Raw genomic sequence first — 20,506 nt, 5'->3', positions numbered from 1 at the left:
AGGTGAAGGGTGGCATGCAAATAATAATAATAATAATAATAATAATAATAATAATAATAATATTCTACTCCAAGTGGCCATAAGTGCAACACAACATTTTGTGTGACTTGACGGTGACATACTTTTCCAATTCCGATCATCAGGATTCACATGTAACTACTGTTTACACGCATAAGTCAACCTAGATTTTGAACATAATATGTAAACATGCCCACATGCATTCTCATTCTGCTCTCCATGTCAGTAAGAAAAACAAATAAAAAGGTGGGAAGCTGTAATTGTGAGCAACAAAGAGGAAACACTACAGCAATTCAAGCTCAATCTAAAATGCTGTAAAGGGAAAGGGACCCCTGACCGTTTGATCCAGTCGCTGTGGCATAAAGGACGGTAAATACATTGATGGCAGGTAAGAACTCATGATAGTGGGAAATGGGTTCAGTGACCTCTCTATGTAATGAGATTCCATAGGTTGAATTAAATCTATTCCCCCTTTATCTTCCTCCACTCTCATTTTCTCCTCCCCCACCCAGTTTATTTGGTTTGTTTGATTAATATACTTAATGTGGAGGTGGGGGTGTCAAGACCTAAGACATACAACAGCACAATTTCAATGCAAATTGGAGAGAGAGAGACCAATATGTGAAATGTCAAGTCAGAACTCTCCTCAAGAGCCATTTCTGGAAAAGGAGCTTCCATATTTTATCACACAGAGAGAGAGCACACAACACTTACCTGGCACACCAGGGGGTGTTTTCAGGTATTTCCCATTAAAATGCTGAATAACTACTTCACATTTTTCGGTAGATTCCATCCTGAGAAAGAGAAAAAATAATAATAATAATTATGGAGCATCGATCAGATGACAGGTATCAAGAAAAAGTCACGCAATATCACTTGATAATGAAACTTGATAATCACTGCCTCCATTATACTGATGCTTTAACAGGAATTGCGATACTTTTCTGTCTGCATGCATTGGTTTTGTACATCCAAGTCTCTGTGTCAGTTACACTTACAACATTACCTTTTTGTGTGTGTGTTCTGAAAATCACTTGGGCATAGGAGGAGGAGGAGGCTGGATCAGGCCAATGAACCATCTTGTCCAGCATCCTGTTCTTACTGTGACCAACCAGATGCCTATGGGAATCCCACATGCAGGGATTCCCCAGCAACTTCTAAAACTGGAGGTAATACATAATCAGAATGACTAATAGCTACAGATACTCCATGAAACTGCCTAATCCCAATTTAAAGCAATCCGAGTTGGTGGCCGTCACTCCCTTCAAATCCACACAATACATATATATGTTTTAAAATACAACATTATAAAACATAGCACACAAGTCACAAATACATTCTTATTGGACTTCCATCAGCACCTCTGATAATCCTCCGTCTTGTTCACTTCTTACGCATTTCCTAACTTAATATTGCCTTTATATCTTTAACATATCCTATCTCCTTCTTCATTTTTGCAATATTTCTAATATTATTCCTCACAGAGCTTCTTCCTACAAACGTCGTCTGATCATCACAAATACTTTTCAAATAATCCGTAAATTTACTCCAGTCCTCAGTAAACTTCTGGTCCTTCCCGTTAGTTTATCAAGTTCCGCATAGTCCATTAATTTCATCCTCTACAAATCCACACAATACTTTTAAAGCACATTTATTTTTAATATGTCTGATTTTTATTGCTTTCCAATTTTATTTTATTTTTTACAAATTTGACCTCTCATTAATTCAGATTGAAAAAATGACTCCCCAACCAACCGGCCATCTTGACATTTCTCTTCCCACCCTTATTAGCTGCTCAATTTTCAAATGACATTTCGAAAATATTTTAACATCTTATCTCGCCACCCCCACCCCCAGTTTTCTTCCTCTTCGTTTCCCACTGGCTGCTCATTTTTCAGTTCCTGCTAGACTTTTACTGTGTACATCCAAAGCACATGACCTCCTGCAAAGAACCCTGGTAACTGTAGGCTGCTAAGGGGACTGGGAATTATAACTCTGTGAAGGGGAAGCTACTATTCCCAGGGTTATTCTGAGGAAGTCATGTGCTTTAAAAGTGTACTGTGCATGCTATAAATATACAGTGCAAAGAATTATTTCTGTTTACCCTGAATCTTCCGGCATTCATTTTCACTGGATGGCCCCAGATTTTACTATTATTATTATTATTATTGAGAGAGACAGACTTTTCCCTATCCACTTTTCCTACAACATGCACAATATTTTATTAAAAAGTCTCAAACGCTGCAATTTTTCCTCAAAGGGAAACTGGCTACTTTTGGCATTTTAAAAACATGTTTTACTGAGGTGCAGGCTACAATAAACTTAGAATGGGCTGTGGTGTTCCTGGCATCCTGCATTCAGGAGAAATGGGGGGGTATGCACGTCCCCCCTTCATAAGTGACCCTCTGTTTCCCAGACAATATCACCATTATGAAATGCTCCCTGGTAAGACCTTCAGTCGGGATAATATATTCCCCCCCACCCAACTAAACTTCCTCAACCACAATACAAGCAATACAGAAGGGAAAGTTAAATCAGCTGGGGTAAATTGGGGAAAATATTTTAAATTTAAACTTTAAAAAAAGATTTAAATCAGTCCATCGGAACAAAACATAAGGATTCTAATTTTCAAAATGGCAGGAGTTGTTATCGGAGCAGTTTCTCCTGTGGAAAACAACCCCCCACACAGACATTTTGGTCCTTCCTGCAATTTTTTGCTGTCTGAAGAAAAGCTCTGAGAGCCTGAAGTAGCAAGTTGGTTGAGGGAATCTTACCCCCTTACCAACTTTGCATTTCTCATTTTCTGAGGCCAAAATGATTGTCTTGTTCTGCATCTGACAGTAATTCCCCTCCCCCTACACTTCAGAGGTCCAATTCTCCAGAAGAAACGGCCACAAGAAGCTTTCTGCTAGCTGAATCTACCTGGGTACCACACTTCCACTTCCACGAGACGGAAGCACCTAATTTCCTTTAACACCACAATTTGCACTTTCTGCTCATTTCCTTCTCCCCTTCTCCCCTCCTGATCTTCTCTGTTTCCCAGACACCTTTAGTTAGCATGCAAATAGGGATCATGATGAAAACCATTACAGTGGTACCTCGGGTTACAAACACCTTGGGTTACAAACACTTTGGGCTACAGACTCAGCTAACCCAGAAGTAGTACCTCAGGTTAAGAACTTTACCTCAGGATGAGAACAGAAATCGCACGGCGGCAGCAGGAGGCCCCATTAGCTAAAGTGGTACCTCAGGTTAAGAACGGTTTCAGGTTAAGAACGGACCTCCGGAAAGAATTAAGTTCGTACCCAGAAGTACCACTGTATTTTCAAATTTGGTACTGAAACCAGGCATGGTTCTGTGCTTTGGGCTCTGTACTGTAGCAACTTGCATAACATTCTGTGTGCATCTAACTGATTTCACAGTGCCCCTGTCCCCTTTTCCAAACTTACACTTTGTATGCAAAAACAGAATATATACTAACAAATCAATTCAAATCAATTCCAGTTGCCTACCCTGGTCACATACTTCCAACAGCCCAAAAAGTTTTTAAATCCCCTCAAAACGCCTTGGCTAACCTTAAAACATACTTCACCCACACTGCTCATAAAAGGGAGCTGCTATCAGCCCATTTCTGCTTAAAAGCTCCATCCCCAGCAGACCAGCCATACCAAGCTGTGAAAATCGAAAACTCATATCTGACTCTGAAAGAAGATCTGGTAGGATTTCCCCAAAGAAATGATGCTAAAGGGACAGTATAGAAAGTTCCAGCCTTGCAAACATGTTATCAACCTTTTTCCATTTTCTCTCTCTTCCCAATACTGGCGGCCACTTGAATTTTCGACCCCCAGCTTGCTGCGCCTCCAGCAAGAACACTGCTAGAAATTCAACGTATTTTCACATAGCTTGCCTCAGCTTCTTTCCACAGTGCATTAACATACAGCCCCCAAAGGCTGACCCAAAAACTCAAAAATATGCGATATGGTAATATGCATTCTTCTGGAGTGCGAAGATGCTCTCCAGAGTGTCAACACGGGGTTTGCATTCTCCTGTAGCGGTTTTCAGAGGCAGTTTGGAAAATGTGAATAGGGGATGATTTAATGGTATCAAACTGCATGTTACTTTATTTCAGGAGGAGGCACTGAAACTGTCCCTCTTGACTTGTAATCATTGCAATCTTTTGTACACCTGCTTTTTGTTTTGTTTTTTAAATGCTGCCACAACCACGTGGGCTATGGACCTTTCGACAAAGAACAAAACGACTGATGCCGTAGATTGTTCACTTTGGCTTCATTCAGATTTAACTAAGCGTACGTCGGCAGCAAATCTATAGAGACTCTTGTCTCTGAAAGAATAAATGCAATAAAAGCCTGTTTTCTGTAGCTGCGGGCGTGGAGTGTCAAACCATGTTACGCTGCACCACACAGCAGTGACAATTTCATTTTAATACATGGGGGCACCTCCTTAACAACCCAAAAGTATTCCCAAGCAAAGAAGGCAAGGGAGAGGCTGCCAAATGAAAGAGCGCCTGTACGCTCTGTGCATTTTATGTGGGAAGAAAATAAAAGCGAAGCCCACAGTGCTCTAGAATGACACACACACAAAAGTAAAAAAGTGGGGAGGCCCAGATTTTGAATAGCCACCTCAGAAAGAACGAGTTCATTTTCTTCTCAAGTTTCACAATTAACAGCTTTCAAATGCTAGGGCTAGCTATCTGTAATCTGGCACACACTTCACTTGAAACAGACACTAGCATTATCAAATCCCATCTGAAAACGAAGCACAATAGACAAAGCTGTAGCGACATACTCCTTTCAAGTGCAGTGCTCAATAGCTACAACTGGGCCCATTTTTCTTCCACGTTACCTGAATCATTTGGAGCCACCTAGAACAATGTTGTAGCAGGCAGTCCACGACACATTAAGCCTGGCTTCAGATCACAACACGAAAATTCACACGTTCCGCTGGGTCCGCTTGAATGCCAGAGAGGTATTTGCAATTGCTTTATATGGGACACGGCTTGCTGAATTAACAGGATATCCACTCTACGAAACATCTACCTTATATATCTCCCAGCAGAAGCATATACACACCCCCCCCCCGAATATACTCTTCTAAAATATACTTTTGCTGTATTTTACAGAAGCTAACATATGTAAGCTATTTCATTAGTGACCGAGAAACCCATCCAGTGAGCAAAAATGTCTAAAACATATAATGAATACTGAGTATTCAAAAGTACTGACCACCACTGTGCTTCTGCAGCCCTATCTGTCTGTCTGTCTGTCTGTCTGTCTGTCTGTCTATCTATCATCTATCTATCATCTATCTACCTATCTATCTATCATCTATCTATCTATCTATCTATCTATCTATCTATCTATCTATCTCTTTAAAAATATTTATATTGGCCCAGTGTTGACAAGAGCTCGCATAGAGGGTATTGCATTGTGAGAAAATTTAAATGGCTTGGCAGAATCCAGTAATGCAGGGTTGCCATTAGCACAGATTCTAGGCTGTCATGGTTCCACTACAACTACTATTATATTCTGTGAACCACCCTGTCAGTCCTGTGTGGATGGACTCACCTGCATCATTTAAATTCCATCGCTGTAATGTGTGCCCATAATGTATACATTTTTGTTGTTACATTGTGCGGATTATTTATTTATCATTAAATTTATATCCCACAAAGGGTGGCAAACATCCAAGTGATAAAACGATAAAGATGTCATAAAAACAATTCCAGTACAGATGCAGACTGGGAAAGATCTCAGCTTAAAAAGGCTTGCTGAAAGAGGAAGGTCTTCAACAGGCACTGGAAGAAAAAAAACAGAGAGAAAGGCACCCATCTAATATTCTTCTTCTTTGGCGATCACTCGTAGCCGAGTAAGATTGTCTTCCATAAACACGGTTTTAACAATGAGTCCATAAGTGACTGTGGAGGCCAGTTCTGGATCCAAACATCCTTCCACAGTGGGGACATTGGTTTCCGGGTAGGAGTTGATCACGGTGTGGATTTGCCAAGCGTGCCTTCCTCTTAGCACGTTTCTCCCTTGCGTCCTGATTTCAAGCATCTTCAAAGCCTAAGACACCTTTGGTAAAGGCTGTTCTCCAACTGGAGCGCTCGCAGACCAGTGTTTCCCAGTTGTCCGGGGAGCGGCTTGGTTTTACTGGTGAATGTGCTGGGAAGTCCAATGATGTGGGCCTGTTCTTCAAGGTCTGCACTGCTATGTACCACTACCCAGTAATCCTGTTGCCTCTGGGGTTGGGAGTGGGAATGGGCATGTGGGGCCAGCCTCTGCTGCTGCTAGAGGGCCCTCATTTCCAAGGGAGTCCCACAACAGTACTTTGCCCAGGGTCTTGAAACCTGATGTTGGCCCTGGAAGAGCCATAGATCACAGGCTTTGTAGGATAGTGTGCAGGCTGTTTGAGCATAAGATTCCAGATCAAATCAGTGGTGTCCTCCTTTAAAGTGCTACACCTTGGAATGCTATTTTGCCTGAGCTTGTGGTGACCTACCAAACGCAGCAGACCGCAGATGTGCTTGATATTGATACATGGTCATAACAAGGCAACCTCCTGATCTCTTCATCACGAGCAGACCATTAGTCGTTTTGATTCACAGATATGCCCAAAGTTTCATGTGAATTAGCCCCATCTGACTCAAAAAGCAAGCTATATCACATATAGACAGGCAGATAGTTTTAATTCTACCAGTGCTTAATTGTTTCCCCCATGTTTTTAGCAGTTCCTATTTTATCTGCAAGCCACCTCGAGTCCCATTAGGGGAAAAGGCGGGATAAAAATAAATATATAATCAGCAGCAGCTGCTGCAAAGAAAGTGACAATGCCTCTCTGGCTCACAGAAATTGAGAAAAATACCAGGAACATCCGAAGAAATATTACTTTAGTGAAAGTTTCCGCTGTGAATTTGTGTACCCATGATGCTTATAAAACATAAGTGTCGAAAGTTAGACATTCAAAGTTGATAATTTAAGCCAAATGCCAGTCACAATCTTTGTGTTAGGGATAATATTACATATATATATTCAGAATATCCTGTGGATATTGGTTCCACTGGAAACCATAATTGACCCAACATGGTCATTAAGAATTATGAAAGTAATAGGGAGCCTGAACAAAGATAACAAAAATAAATACTACATGCAGAGACCTTATGGAACTAAGTCAACTGTACATGATCATTATGCCAATTAATTCAAACCACAAATGAAAAAGACAAAATATGTATTACAAAAATAATGAGATGATTAAATGAGTTGCTAGCAAAATGTTGGAAGCCTAAAATAATAGGTTAGTGGAACAACTGTGTAATTTTCCTTCACTGCCATACAAAATATATTATTCCAATTTCCTTTTTTCCCCCATTAAAAGTACAGTATAAGTAACATCCTTATAAATTGACAAAATGTTTTTTAATCCTGATCCAAATCCCAAGTCTGTACCTCTAGCTTATTATTGCTTTTGGGTTTTGAAATATTATTCCTAAAAGGTGAAAGGAAATCCTGAGATATGACTATAAAACATTTAAAAGTGCGCACAGGCATTATGGGATGTGGCACATGAAAAAGGTTACTATGGGAGCACGGGGATCTATCCAAATTTCATATTTTGCAGTCAGTTATTCAATCCTGCAAGTGAATCGTATGTGGGTTTATCATCAAGTCATAGTAATGCATACAATTCAACTCCCTACAAACAGCTCCCCTGAAATTTCTAATGTATGGTTATGGAATGCATCTGGTTGGCAAGGAAGCCAACAAACTTATCACGAAATCTCCCAAGGTGCCAGGCAGCCTTAAAGAAACTTCAGAACATGCCATGATACTTAAAAGCAAACAACGGAGAAGATCCAGTCATTCGGCCTCATAAAATCTACAGTGATTGTTAAATGTCTGATCTAGCTACACATGCATGCATGAGACCTAGTGTAAAAAAAGGAGGGAAAGAAACCAAAACCTGATGATAAGACCACTCAGCTGTCCAGGAAGACAATAAGGCAGGCATAGGCAAACTCGGCCCTCCAGATGTTGTGGGACTACAACTCCCATCATCTCTAGCTAACAGGACCAGTGGTCAGGGATGATGGGAATTGTAGTCTCAAAACATCTGGGAGGGCTGAGTTTGCCTATGCCTGCAATAAGGCGTGTAAAAGATGCCCCCCCATTCTATTCTCAAAGGGATGACCTGTACAATCATATTTTAGGGAATCTTTCAATATCTGAAGGACTATTGTATTTTATTACTGTGTTGGAAGCTGCCCAGAGTGGCTGGGGAAACCCAACCAGATGGGCAGGGTATAATTATTATTATTATTATTATTATTATTATTATTATTATTATTATTATTATATTTCTGACTAGAAATATGTCAGGAGCTGCTTAAAGCACCCTTGGTATAGGGCCAAAGCTTTCAAATGTGTATGCACCCTGGAAAAACGGAATTTCTACCTTTGACATAGCTACGTGCCCCATATAGCAATATTGTTCTAAAGCAGTTTATGTTCAACACATTTACTAGTGTTTCCTGAGCAGGGAAATGGGTAGCATAAAACATAGCCAGGCACTGATTGATTTATGTTGCCTTTCAGTTTAAGTATTATACTGCTACCCGCTAGCACTGCAAGAGATGAGTGTATGGCTGTAAGCATTTCCCTCATTTTTTCCCTTTCTCTCTCTCTCTCTCTCTCTCTCTCTCTCTCTTTTCAGAGCTTTATGAGTCTGCTATAAAATGTCACTTGGGGGTGAATTTTGGAAGGTCAATTTAAGATACAAGACGTCAGCCCCCCCCCCCAAATAAAAGTTATAGCGCCTACTACTTCTGCAAACTTCCATCATTAAGAAACAGCTTCAGAAAATGAAAGTTAGTTGTCCGTAACTGTCATTTATCAAGAACAACAGCTCTTTCTACACTAGTGATAAAACTCGAATCCATGTCCTGTAATGGAGATTCTACTGCTTAGGGATATGTTTCCCAGTGGAGGACATGATGATGCACCTATAATACAATTTCAGATCATAAGATGCACTCTCATCTTTCAATGGGATTTGCACTGCTTAGAGATCTAGCTTCCCAGTGCAGGGAGGCAGATGGTGTGGCTTTAAAGCCAATAGGTACTTACACAAGTGTTTTGTGTTTCCACATAGCAGCTTTAAAAAGAAGTCTGCATATACCCGATAATGATTCTGTGTGCAAGTGCAAACCATTACATGGGTGTTTCTGAGGTTAGTGAGCTGGAAGAGGGAAGTATTTATTGGAACAAACAAATCGGTTTTGCAAAGCCCTTGGCGCATTGCGTTTTTAACTGTTTTTAATCATCTTCAGCTTATATTGCTTGAGACAGTTGTTTAGAAGGTGATCCATAAATCAATAATGAGGATAAATCAATATATCTTTCTTAGATTTGTGTGCTGGTGCCAACAGAAACTTCGTTCAAAGCCTTATAGCCACATGGAGGGTGATTTTCATCCAGATTGTGGCTGGGAAAAGAAGGGCTATGACTCTCTGCTCCATAGATGTTACAAACCCAATTGCAGTCTTACTCTCCCTCCCTCCCTCCTTCCCTCTCCAACACTGCTTGTAATGAAAGAAAAAACACACCTAGCTGCACACTATGGATTTAGTATAATGTGCAGCTTTGTCCTCAGACGTGCCATAATTTTATTCTGCATAAGCTGTGAAGTAGCTCTAAGGAATAGGTAGCAGAACTATCCCCTGCCCTCAATCTCCTGTTTCTACAATGTTTTGTCTTTGTGAACTTTATGTATTTACAATCGGCACTTCCATTAGAATGTATTAACGTGGTAGTCAATACAGTGGTACCTCGCAAGACGAAATTAATTCGTTCTGCGAGTTTTTTCGTCTTGCGAATTTTCCGTCTTGCGAAGCACGGATTCAAAAACCTCAAAAAAGTCTTCAAAAACCTCAAAAAAGGCTACCACACCGCGTGCTATGAGTTGCTCCTCGAAGTCAAGTCGCAACTGCACCTCTTCAAGCAATGCACCCTGGGTATTAACGGTTTTAAGAAAAAGGAAACAAACTTGCAAGACGTCTTGCGAAGCAAGCCCATAGGGAAATTCGTCTTGCGAAGCAACTCAAAAAACGAAAAACTCTTTCGTCTTGCAAGTTTTACGTCTTACGAGGCATTCGTCTTGCGAGGTACCACTGTATATTAGAATAAAATCAGGAAAAAGGCATCCGTAAAAGCAACATTATAAGCATCAACAAAGCATCTTGCTGTTCTGGCTTCTGAGATTCAGAATATTTTCTTTCTTGTTTTCCTCCTCCAAAAACTAGGTGCGTCTTGTGGTCTGGTGCGTCTTATAGAGCGAAAAATACGGGTAGTTTTCAAAATACATGGGAAAGGAGGGAGGGGTTGTTCCTGCCCAAAATCTGCTGGCAGGGAGTCTGACAGGGCAGGGCCTGACACACCAAGGACGCAGTGCCTTGTGAAAGCCAACCAAATCTCATGGGCATGGGGAACCAGCAGAAGTGCCCCATCGGAGGACCTCTGTAGGTGAAACATAAGGAATCAGAGGGTCCTTAAGGCACTTTGGGCCTAAGCTACTTAGGTCTTTGTGAATTAACACAAGTACCTTGAACCTGGACCGGTAGCAAACTGGCAACCTGTGAGCTTTCTCAACAGTAATCTGCTCGTGTGTGCTGTCCAGTTGAAGCTTCTGGACCAAATACAAGGGCAGCCCCACAAAAAGCATGTTACAGTAATCAAGGCTTGAGACTGTCAATGCATGGACCACTGAAGTCAGGCTACTGTGGTCCTGTAATTGTTTCAGCTGGTAAAAAACCATCCTGGTCACGGAGGTCATCTCAAGCAGCAAAATAGAATTTTTCCATGTATACAAAGAGCATTTCAACCACACAGCAGGCAAGGCACACATCCCAGAATAACCCCCAGCGTTGGCTGCCTTTATACTGCATGGAAACACAGTTTGTGCTACTTGGTGCTTCTGAAAGTGTATATTCCACCTTGTCATCTCCTCCCCTTCCCCAGTCCCTGTTAAATTCATTCCTGTGGAAAAAAACCCAAGCTTTCAAGCGCAAGTTAATGTTCCAGATATGCATCTCCCCTTAGCAAATGTATAATAAGGCAAGTTAATGAATTCACTGGGAGGAGGCAATAGAGCCTCATCCTTCAGTCTGTTTTGCCATTTGAATGCAGACCCTGTTATTTTAACATCTTCTTCAGAGCAACGTTCTTTTGCATCAAGGACAAAAGGTGAAATCACAATGCCTATTAACTTATTAAACCTTATTAGCACAGGGGAAACCTGCCTTGCTCATGATGGACTAAGATATGTTGCATCACACAGGTACGCATGAAATAGCTGCTACCGTTTTACTTGCTCATCGGAAGTCCCTTGCCACGAGGGGTTCTTTAAAGCAGCGTGATGTTGCTAACAGCAAAAGCAAATTTCACGCAAATCATTTTTGTGAATGACAGCAGTTCTTTTGCTTTTCATTTCTGCCTTCTGATTAACAGATTTTCTTTTCTGCATCTTAAGACAGTGGCAAAAAGTGATGACGTAAAATGAAAGTATCATCACTTTTTTTAAAAAAAAAAGTGGTGTCTAGACTATATTCAAACATTTTGAGAAACTTGCAACTTTAGTGAAAACAGATGTGCTTTTTTCCCTACAAGACACTTTTGGCCAGTCTGCCTGTGCTGTATAACAGCCATAGATCACACATTATATAGATGAGCACATTTGCCAAGGGTTTTCTTGGGGGATCAAATAGATTCATTAACTGCATCCCGTCCATCTGCCTAACCCAGCCTTTCTCAACCTGTGGGTCCCCAGATGTTGTTGAACTACAACTCCCATCACCCCTAGCTAGCAAGGCCAGAGCTCAGGGATGATGGGAGTTGTAGTCTAACAACATCTGGGGACCCAAGTCCTGCCTCCATGGTAGATCAAAAACAGGCTAATATAGATTGCACAGCCCAGATATTCCAGAACCCAACGTGAGGTCGTATGGGTTTGTCTTGCTCTCACAAAGCACCTTTTTTTAAAAGACAGGTTCTTATGAGCTTTGATGTTGACCCTGAACACTAAAAAAAAAAAGCAAAATAAATAATGTATTTGCTGGAACAAAATGATAACTCCTAGTATAAACATGTTAAGAATTTTAGCATAAGGTTGTTCTTTTGTGCATGATGCTAAAACTTCCTTCCAGGATCCAGTATGTTAGTGTGTGCATAGTAAAGCACAAAAAAAGAGAGAAGAGACATTTTTTAATCAAATGTTCATTCTCACCAGTCTACAGTCCAACTTAACTATAGACATAAAAGGTAGAATTCAATGCTGGTCCTACTCAGAGTAGAGTCACTGAAGTTAATCGACATGACTAACTTGGGCTCGTATCTGAAGAAGTGTGCATGCACACGAAAGCTCATACCAAGAACTGACTTAGTTGGTCTTTAAGGTGCTACTGGAAGGAATTTTTTTTGTTTTGACTATGGCAGACCAACACGGCTACCTATCTGTAATTGGGCTCATTAATTTCAGTAGGTCTACTCTGAGTATTACTTAGCTGAAAACAACCCACGGTGCCTAGTTTCTCTGGCATTTCTCAGATAGTAAGAAACCTTCTGCTGTTGGTTATCAATTATTACAATCCACAAAAGAGAAGCAAAAAGAGGTAAAAGTGCTATCAATTTCCAGCATCTTGGCTTAAGAAATGAAAATTGAACATTAGTATTAGCAACTTCATCTCCTATTAAACTCTTCAGGCAAGTCTTCTAGATGCCTGTCAAATTATTTGGTGACATAAGCCAAGGTGGAGAATATGTTAATGTTCCTTGATGGAGCATAACTCTAGAGTATACTTGTATATTCCTGTAGAATATTTATAAGCAGTTTTTGTTTCTGGGAAAGAGATTAGCTGGGACTGGATAACTTCCCTTTGTTTGCAGATGTAGCAACACAGACATTCAACTTCATGATATTGCTCTAAGTCACAGCACTATCTTCCAAATGCCGTACAGGGAGGCTACAGACCTCATCTAGTTCAGATTACACTCCTGCTTTCTGATTTTCCTGTCATTAAATTAAGAAATATCAAGCATAATCATATACAGGAGCTTGGACAGAATGACATTTATTCTTATTAGTGTTAAAATTAAACTGCTATCTAATTATCCCTGATTATTTTACTGTCATTTTGCTAAATAAAATAAACGGTGTTTTCAAGCAAAGCCACACAATCTGATAAAGCTTTCTCCTCCTTCCCTGTATTCTATAGCCACGAGATCTCAGAGCAAAGACAGCACTTGCAAAAAGTCCAGAGCACATAATAAGAAGAGAAAGAACTCCTGCACACAAGTCAGGAAGAACAAGGTTTTCACCTGGCGAAGCCGACTCCTCTACTGACGCCATTAGCATCTCTTAATATTCTGGTGGAAATGACATGTCCAAAGGGTTTCAGCATATTCTCCAGCTCCTGTTCGTCCATGGAAATGGGCAAGTTTGAGATGTAAAGATTTGTGGGGTCTTGCTCTTGTTGCTAAAGAAAGAAAAGAAACCCAAACACAAATAAAACAGTGTTATTAGATTCAGCACTATCAGAAGAACAGTCTTTAGCTATAGCTACGCTGCAAGAGTCACAAAAGCAATAAGCACAACTGTTTTTTGAGGGGTGGGGGGCAGCGCGAAGCAGTCATCAACATTATTTGCTGGTGAATTCTAGCTCTCCCAACGAGAAAGAAACATGGCCACCATTGAACACAAGAGCTCCAAGCACTGCAAAATCAAAGGGTTATAAGGGTGAACTTTGGGCTGGGCTGTGAACCATGAGCTACAACACTGTGGTGCTTTCAGCAGCTCCTTCCGTCCTGTTTCACAAGTGGTGCTTTTGGTACTTGGCACAAAGTATGGATGAGAGGGCAAACTAAACTACTATAAGAAGATAGATACATGGGTGTAGCCAGGGTTTTTGTTGAAGGGGGGGGGGAGGCTTGGATAGATGATAGATAGATAGATGATAGATAATATAGATAGATAGATGATAGATAGCTAGATAGATAGATGATAGATATAGATAGATAGATAGATAGATAGATAGATAGATAGATAGATAGATAGATATAGATAGATAGATAGATAGATAGATAGATAGATAGATAGATAGATGATAGATAGATAGATGATAGATAGATAGATAGATAGATAGATGATAGATAGATAGATAGATAGATAGATAGATAGATAGATAGATAGATGGATGATAGATGATAGATAGATAGATAGATGATAGATAGATAGATGATAGATAGATAGATAGATAGATAGATAGATAGATAGATAGATAGATAGATATAGATAGATGATAGATAGATGATAGATAGATAGATAGATAGATAGATAGATAGATAGATAGATAGATGATAGATAGATATATAGATGATAGATAGCTAGATAGATGATAGATGATAGATAGATAGATGATAGAGATCAGGGGTAGGCAACCTAAGGCCCACAGGTCGGATGTGGCCCAATCGCCTTCTCAATCTGGCCCATGGACAGTCCGGGAATCAGCATGTTTTTACATGAGTAGAATGTGTGCTTTTATTTAAAATGCATCTCTGGGTTATTTGTGGGGTCTGCCTGGTGTTTTTACATGAGTAGAATGTATGCTTTTATTTAAAATGCATCTCTGGGTTATTTGTGGGGCATAGGAATTTGTTCATTGTTTTTTCCCCAAAATATAGTCCAGCCCACCACATGGTCTGAGGGACAGTGGACCAGCCCACGGCTGAAAAAGGTTGCTGACCCCTGATATAGATAGATAGAAGAAGAGGAAGATTAGATAGATAGATATAGATAGATGATAGATAGATAGATAGATAGATAGATAGATAGATAGATAGATAGATTAGATAGATTAGATAGATTAGATAGATAGATAGATGATAGATAGATGATAGATAGATAGATAGATAGATAGATAGATAGATAGATAGATAGATGATAGATAGATGATAGATAGATAGATAGATGATAGATAGATAGATAGATAGATAGATAGATAGATAGATAGATAGATAGATGATAGATAGATAGATGATAGATAGATAGATATAGATAGATAGATAGATAGATAGATAGATAGATAGATAGATAGATGATAGATAGATGATAGATAGATAGATATAGATAGATAGATAGATAGATAGATAGATAGATGATAGATAGATAGATAGATAGATAGATAGATAGATAGATAGATAGATAGATAGATAGATAGATATAGGCAAAATAAAAACATGTGGCAGTTCAGCAGAAGACCTGCTAAACAAGATAAACTGTGGGGGGGGGGGATAACTCCAGTGCATAAATGAGGATGATTCTCACATGTATACATACACCAGGTATATATTCCACAAGAACAACTCCACAATAACTCTATACAGTGTACGTGTTCACAAATATTCCTGCAAACATGATCTATCAGTTGTCACAACTAAAAAACAAACAAACCCTCCAATCCAAAGGAGACAGAGGAGCAGACAAAAGCAATTATAAAGTCACAAAAAGCCTCCTTGTTTAGAGCAAATAGGAGAGAGTCCTCAGGAAACATGCATTTTCTGTTGTACCGAAATCTCTCGATGGTGCTGCAAAAAGTGAAGGCTTGCCTTCTTTTCGATAGCAGGATGTTGAATTAGAGTGCCATTGTTGTAAGAACACTGCAAGCCTGTGATCAGTATTTGGGCTGTAAGCTATAAACTGCCCACCTTTGAACTAAGATGATATGTTTTATGGACTAGCCTTTGGGCCCACACAAAAATAAGAAGGGCACCATGGACAAAAAATGTTGCTTGACTCAACCGGAGGCGAACAGCATAAGCAACTGGCTTTAATAGTTATCTTCTATAACAGATGTGACACATCTCTGTGAGTCTGCCTGCCTGCCTTCTCCTCTGGAACTGTTCTGCTGGTATGGGAAGGAAAAGTACCATCAGAAATATGGGTTGGACAGGAAAGTAACAGACTCTGTCTAAGGAACTGTGGCCTTTCATGTGGGAGAATCCCTCAATTGCTCTTGTTCCCTAGGTCAGCAGACAGCAATAGTATTGTATTCCACTCTTGTGGTGGAGGAATTATGACCCAGACAGGAATTACTCCAATCTCCATCATTTCAGAACTATTGGTATGCATAATAACAGACGGCTGGATCAAGCCATTGGTCCATTTAATCTAGCATCTTGTTCCCTTTGCCATTTATTTAGACCATTTATTTATCACTGATCCTTCATAAGAACCTCAAAGTGATTCAAGGCAGAAATATTTGATCATATTATCAAGAAACTTGCAACCTTCATGTCTTAAACACCCACTAACATTTCCAGCAATGTTTGAAGTACGGCTGAAGTTTTCTCCTCATACATTTTGGGTTTATAAACATAATCCATCTGTTACATTTGGCACATTTGAATGAGAAAAACAAAGTATAGGTGGCCATCTGATGACTAAATTACTACAGTGTTTAAGTCAAATACAAAACCTTCTTAACTTCTTATAACACTTTGTGGATGAACCAGGCAAATGTAGTAATTCAGTGCTACTAGGAAGCTTTTTTCTGGCATTACACGCTGCTCCGAGACATCTGGTGGTTGCAGTGGAATTGCAACTTTGGTGCCAATATGGCCGCCAAGCCGTGAGCCAAATGTACCCACAAAACAAGGAAGCTTTGTCTCCCGTCCGCCTCCTTCGTTCATACTCAAAAGCAAATGAAGCATCACGAAATAAACAATCCTCTCGAAAGAGTGAAAAATCAAGACTTGTTTCCTTGTTCCTAAACACAGCCTACATTCTAAGGACAACTGTCCACCAGTGTGCTAAGGAAGCAAGAGAAATAATAATAATAATAATAATAATAATAATAATAATAATAATAATAATAATTTCTTTGTTCTACCCCACCGATCTGGCTGGGTGTCCCCAGCCACTCTGGACTGCTTCCAACAAAAGGTTAAAAATACATTAAAACATCAATTATTAACAACTTCCCTAAACAGGGCTGCCTTCAGATGTCTTCTCAAAGTGAGATAGTTGTTTATTTCCTTGACATCTGATGGGAGGGCGTTCCACAGGGCGGGCGCCACTACTGAAAAGCCCCTCTGCCTGGTTCCCTGTAACTTCGCTTCTCACAATGAAGGAACTGCCAGAAGACCCTTGGCGCTGGATCTCACAGAACCAACTCATTGGCAAAAAGGGTCTCTTAATGTCATTGTCCCAAAGCACCTCTGCATGCACCATGTGCTAATAAGCCTGTTTCCTATGACTGGCTGCTTTAAAATGTCACCAAGTTCAGAGGTTAGCTAGCTGTGCCAGAATCAAACACAAAAGCAGAAGCCATGCCCCCAGGCCACTCTGCACTTTACAACATGACTGATTTTACCTACGGAAACAGTGAGATGGGAAGGATCCTGCAGCACAGTATTTTTGTTTGTTCTGCTAACCAAGCAGACAAATGAGTACACAAGTTAAGTTTAAGTGTATTATTTATAACTACAGTGGTACCTCGGGTTACATACGTTTCAGGTTACAGATGCTTCAGGTTACAGACTCTGCTAACCCAGAAATAGTACCTTGGGTTAAGAACTTTGCTTCAGGATGAGAACAGAAATCACGCAGCTGCGGAGCAGCGGCAGCAGGAGGCCCCATTAGCTAAAGTGGTGCTTCAGGTTAAGAACAGTTTCAGGTTAAGAACGGACCTCCAGAACAAATGAAGTACTTAACCTGAGGTACCGCTGGACTGTATATCTCAGGGGTTACAAACCTCTTTTGGGGCGGTTGGCACATTTGGAATGTACATTCAATGCATATTTTCCCCTCAAAAAATTATGGGCACTGTAGGAGTGTCTCCACCCCCATCATTCAGCCCCGGACACTGAGGTTCCCCTCTGAGGGCCTTCTGGCAGTTTCCTCCCTGCGAGAAGTGAGGTTACAGGGAACCAGGCAGAGGGCCTTCTCAGCAGTGGAACTGGCCCTGTGGAAAGCCCTCCCATCAGATGTCAGGGAAATAACTATCTGACTTGTAGAAGACATTTGAAGGCAGCCCTTTATAGGGAAGTTTGATGGTTTATTGTGTTTTTAATATTCTGTTGGGAGCTGCCCAGAGTGGCTGGGGAAACCCAACCGGATGGGTGGGGTGTGTGTGTGTGTGTATATATATAGGGGGAGAGAGAGAGAGAGAGAGAGAGAGAGAGAGAGATTGAGATTGTTAAAGGTTGCTGGGCATTGTGAGGGGCAAACTACAGCACCCATAATTCTCTGAGGAAAAGAACTGTGAGGGGTGCACTTTGGCGCCCGTAATTCTTTGAGGAAAAGAACGTGCTTTGAATGTGCTATAAAAGAACAGTGTGTACACAGCCCTAGTGTGTGCGTGCAAGAGAGAGAGAGAGAGAGAGAGAGAGAGAGAGAGAGAGAGAGAGAATGAATGAGAATGTGTATATGTGAAGACAGGTGTGCACAAATCTCATGCCAGATTACGGCTGGCTGGCTGGCTGGCTGGAAACGCAGTCCAGCAAATTAATGGTATGTTAAAAACAATATTTACACTAACTGCAGCGTGAGAGCATTTTAAGCACTTGGCACCAAGCACCTTGCTGTGAGAGCCGAGCTTGAGAAACAGTTAGGAACATTTGTGTAGGGGATGTGGCCAGAAATTCTGTCACTGCTGCCAGTGAGGAAGATCTGAGTCAAGCCTCCAGAGTTGTGCCAAGGAACTCTTCTGGGAGCAATCAAAACTGATTCGAGCTGAAATTCTCCACATGGCTGAAGCCGAGACACTTTGAAATAAAAGAGGAGGGGGCACAGAGACTCGAACATCCGGCTATATTGTGTGTTGGAGGATAATGTGAAATGTTGAACAAAGTGTTATCCACTTCATTTGAGATAGTCCTTGGAAACGTCCATTTCCAGCATATTAGCAACACGTTCAGAATCAAAACAGACCAGTCACCCCTTAAAAATACATTAAGAAGCTCATTGCTCTCTTAAGGTCTCATCATATGACATGTTTCTGCTAATGGGAGATTATCACAGAAACCACCCCTATAGTGGGAAAGAAGAATTCATAGGAAGAGATCCTAAGAACAGCTTTAGAATATACAGCAGACCCTCCAAAGATCCCTGCTATTTTCCAGGGACGTCCCTGATTTAGAGAAGCCGTCCCGGTTTCTAATTTGATCCCAGAATGTCCCAACTTTTCCTTAAGATGTCCCTATTTTCATTGGAGAAATGTTGGAGGGTATGGAGTTATCCGAGCCCCAAAGTGTCTAAAGGCAATCCTGTATAGAGAAGGTGGTTGGTTTTTTTAATAGTTAATGTTTTATTATGTTTTTATATACTTTGGAAGCTGCCCAGAGTGGCTGGGGCAACCCAGTAAGATGTGCGGGTTATAAATAGTAAAATTATCATTATGGAATGGGATGTCCCTATTTTCACTGGAGAAATGTTGGAGGGTACAATAAGGCTGCACAAAATAGGACCTTGGGTTGGCTATCTTGGCTTTAAAATCTGGTAAACAGGCCATTCTGGTAGGCGAACCAGCTGGGGAAATTTCCCCTTTTGTGGATACTGCTGCAAAGGAAAGAGACTCAGTGCTCTAAATTCTTTTTTCACATACACAGGCTATAGAATCTAGAACAGCTGCCACATACCACCTCTCGGCTGTTGTTAAGAATTGGAGGCAAAGGCAAGAAGGAGCGGCCACGGCTGTAGTACTGGCTTCAGTGAGTAAGCGCATGGCAAGGAAAAAGAGGTCAAAGGAGGACCAGAAAGGTACAAGGTAGTGACAGGTAGCCACAGCATTTCAAGTAATTGGGGATATGCTTCAGAACAGCCTGTGTTTCATATTTTCTTATTGTGGTAGAGTTTCCATCTGGATTATGTTGTGCTCTGTGGGCGTTCCCTAGCACATGCCTTAGCTATTGTTTGCTAGCACACTACTACTGATAAGCTTCTGCAACAGTTGCATGCCTTGGATGAATGGGCAACCTCTGTCCCAGCAGGTGCTGCTGAACTACAACTCCCATCATCCCTGACCATTTGGCCAAGACTGATGGGAGTTGGAGTCCAAGACATCTGAAGTCAACATCAACACGAAGGCTGTATTAATATTTGTGGATGCGGAGAAAGCTTTTGATAATATTTCTTGGAGTTTTATGAAGAAGAATCTCCATGGGATGGGGGTAGGTCAAGGGTTTGAAAATGGTATAGGTGCAATATATTCTGAACAAAAAGCAAAGTTAATAGTAAACAATGTGGTTACTGAAGAACTTTCTATAGAAAAAGGGACACGACAGGGGTGCCCAATATCCCCACTGCTTTTTATATCTGTCTTGGAGGTTTTGTTAAATATGATTAGGGGGGACCAGCTGGTTAAAGGAATTCAGGTCGGAGCCAAACAATATAAACTGAGGGCCTTTGCAGATGACTTAGT

At 40.7% G+C, this 20,506-nt stretch overlaps 1 protein-coding gene across 10 annotated transcripts in view; it reads right to left on the bottom strand.

The window, feature by feature from the left end:
- The window catches only part of RBMS3 (RNA binding motif single stranded interacting protein 3), a gene marked incomplete at its 3' end in the record, with an annotated part of 741,806 nt that overhangs the window by 134,250 nt on the left and 587,050 nt on the right, over positions 1–20,506 (bottom strand). For all 10 annotated transcript variants that reach the window (XM_083705905.1, XM_083705904.1, XM_083705903.1 and 7 more), the window contains 2 exons: positions 13,407–13,564; positions 733–812 (listed from right to left, as the gene is read on the bottom strand). In XM_083705905.1, coding sequence (XP_083562031.1) covers positions 733–812; positions 13,407–13,564 — 238 coding nt within the window. The remainder of the gene's footprint in view (positions 1–732; positions 813–13,406; positions 13,565–20,506) is intronic.

Source organism: Podarcis gaigeae, assembly GCF_964106915.1.
Source record: "Podarcis gaigeae genome assembly, chromosome: 12".
NCBI classification, from domain to species: domain Eukaryota; kingdom Metazoa; phylum Chordata; class Lepidosauria; order Squamata; family Lacertidae; genus Podarcis; species Podarcis gaigeae.
Note: the sequence above shows the minus strand (reverse complement) of the source record. Positions and strands in the feature narration are given on the sequence as shown.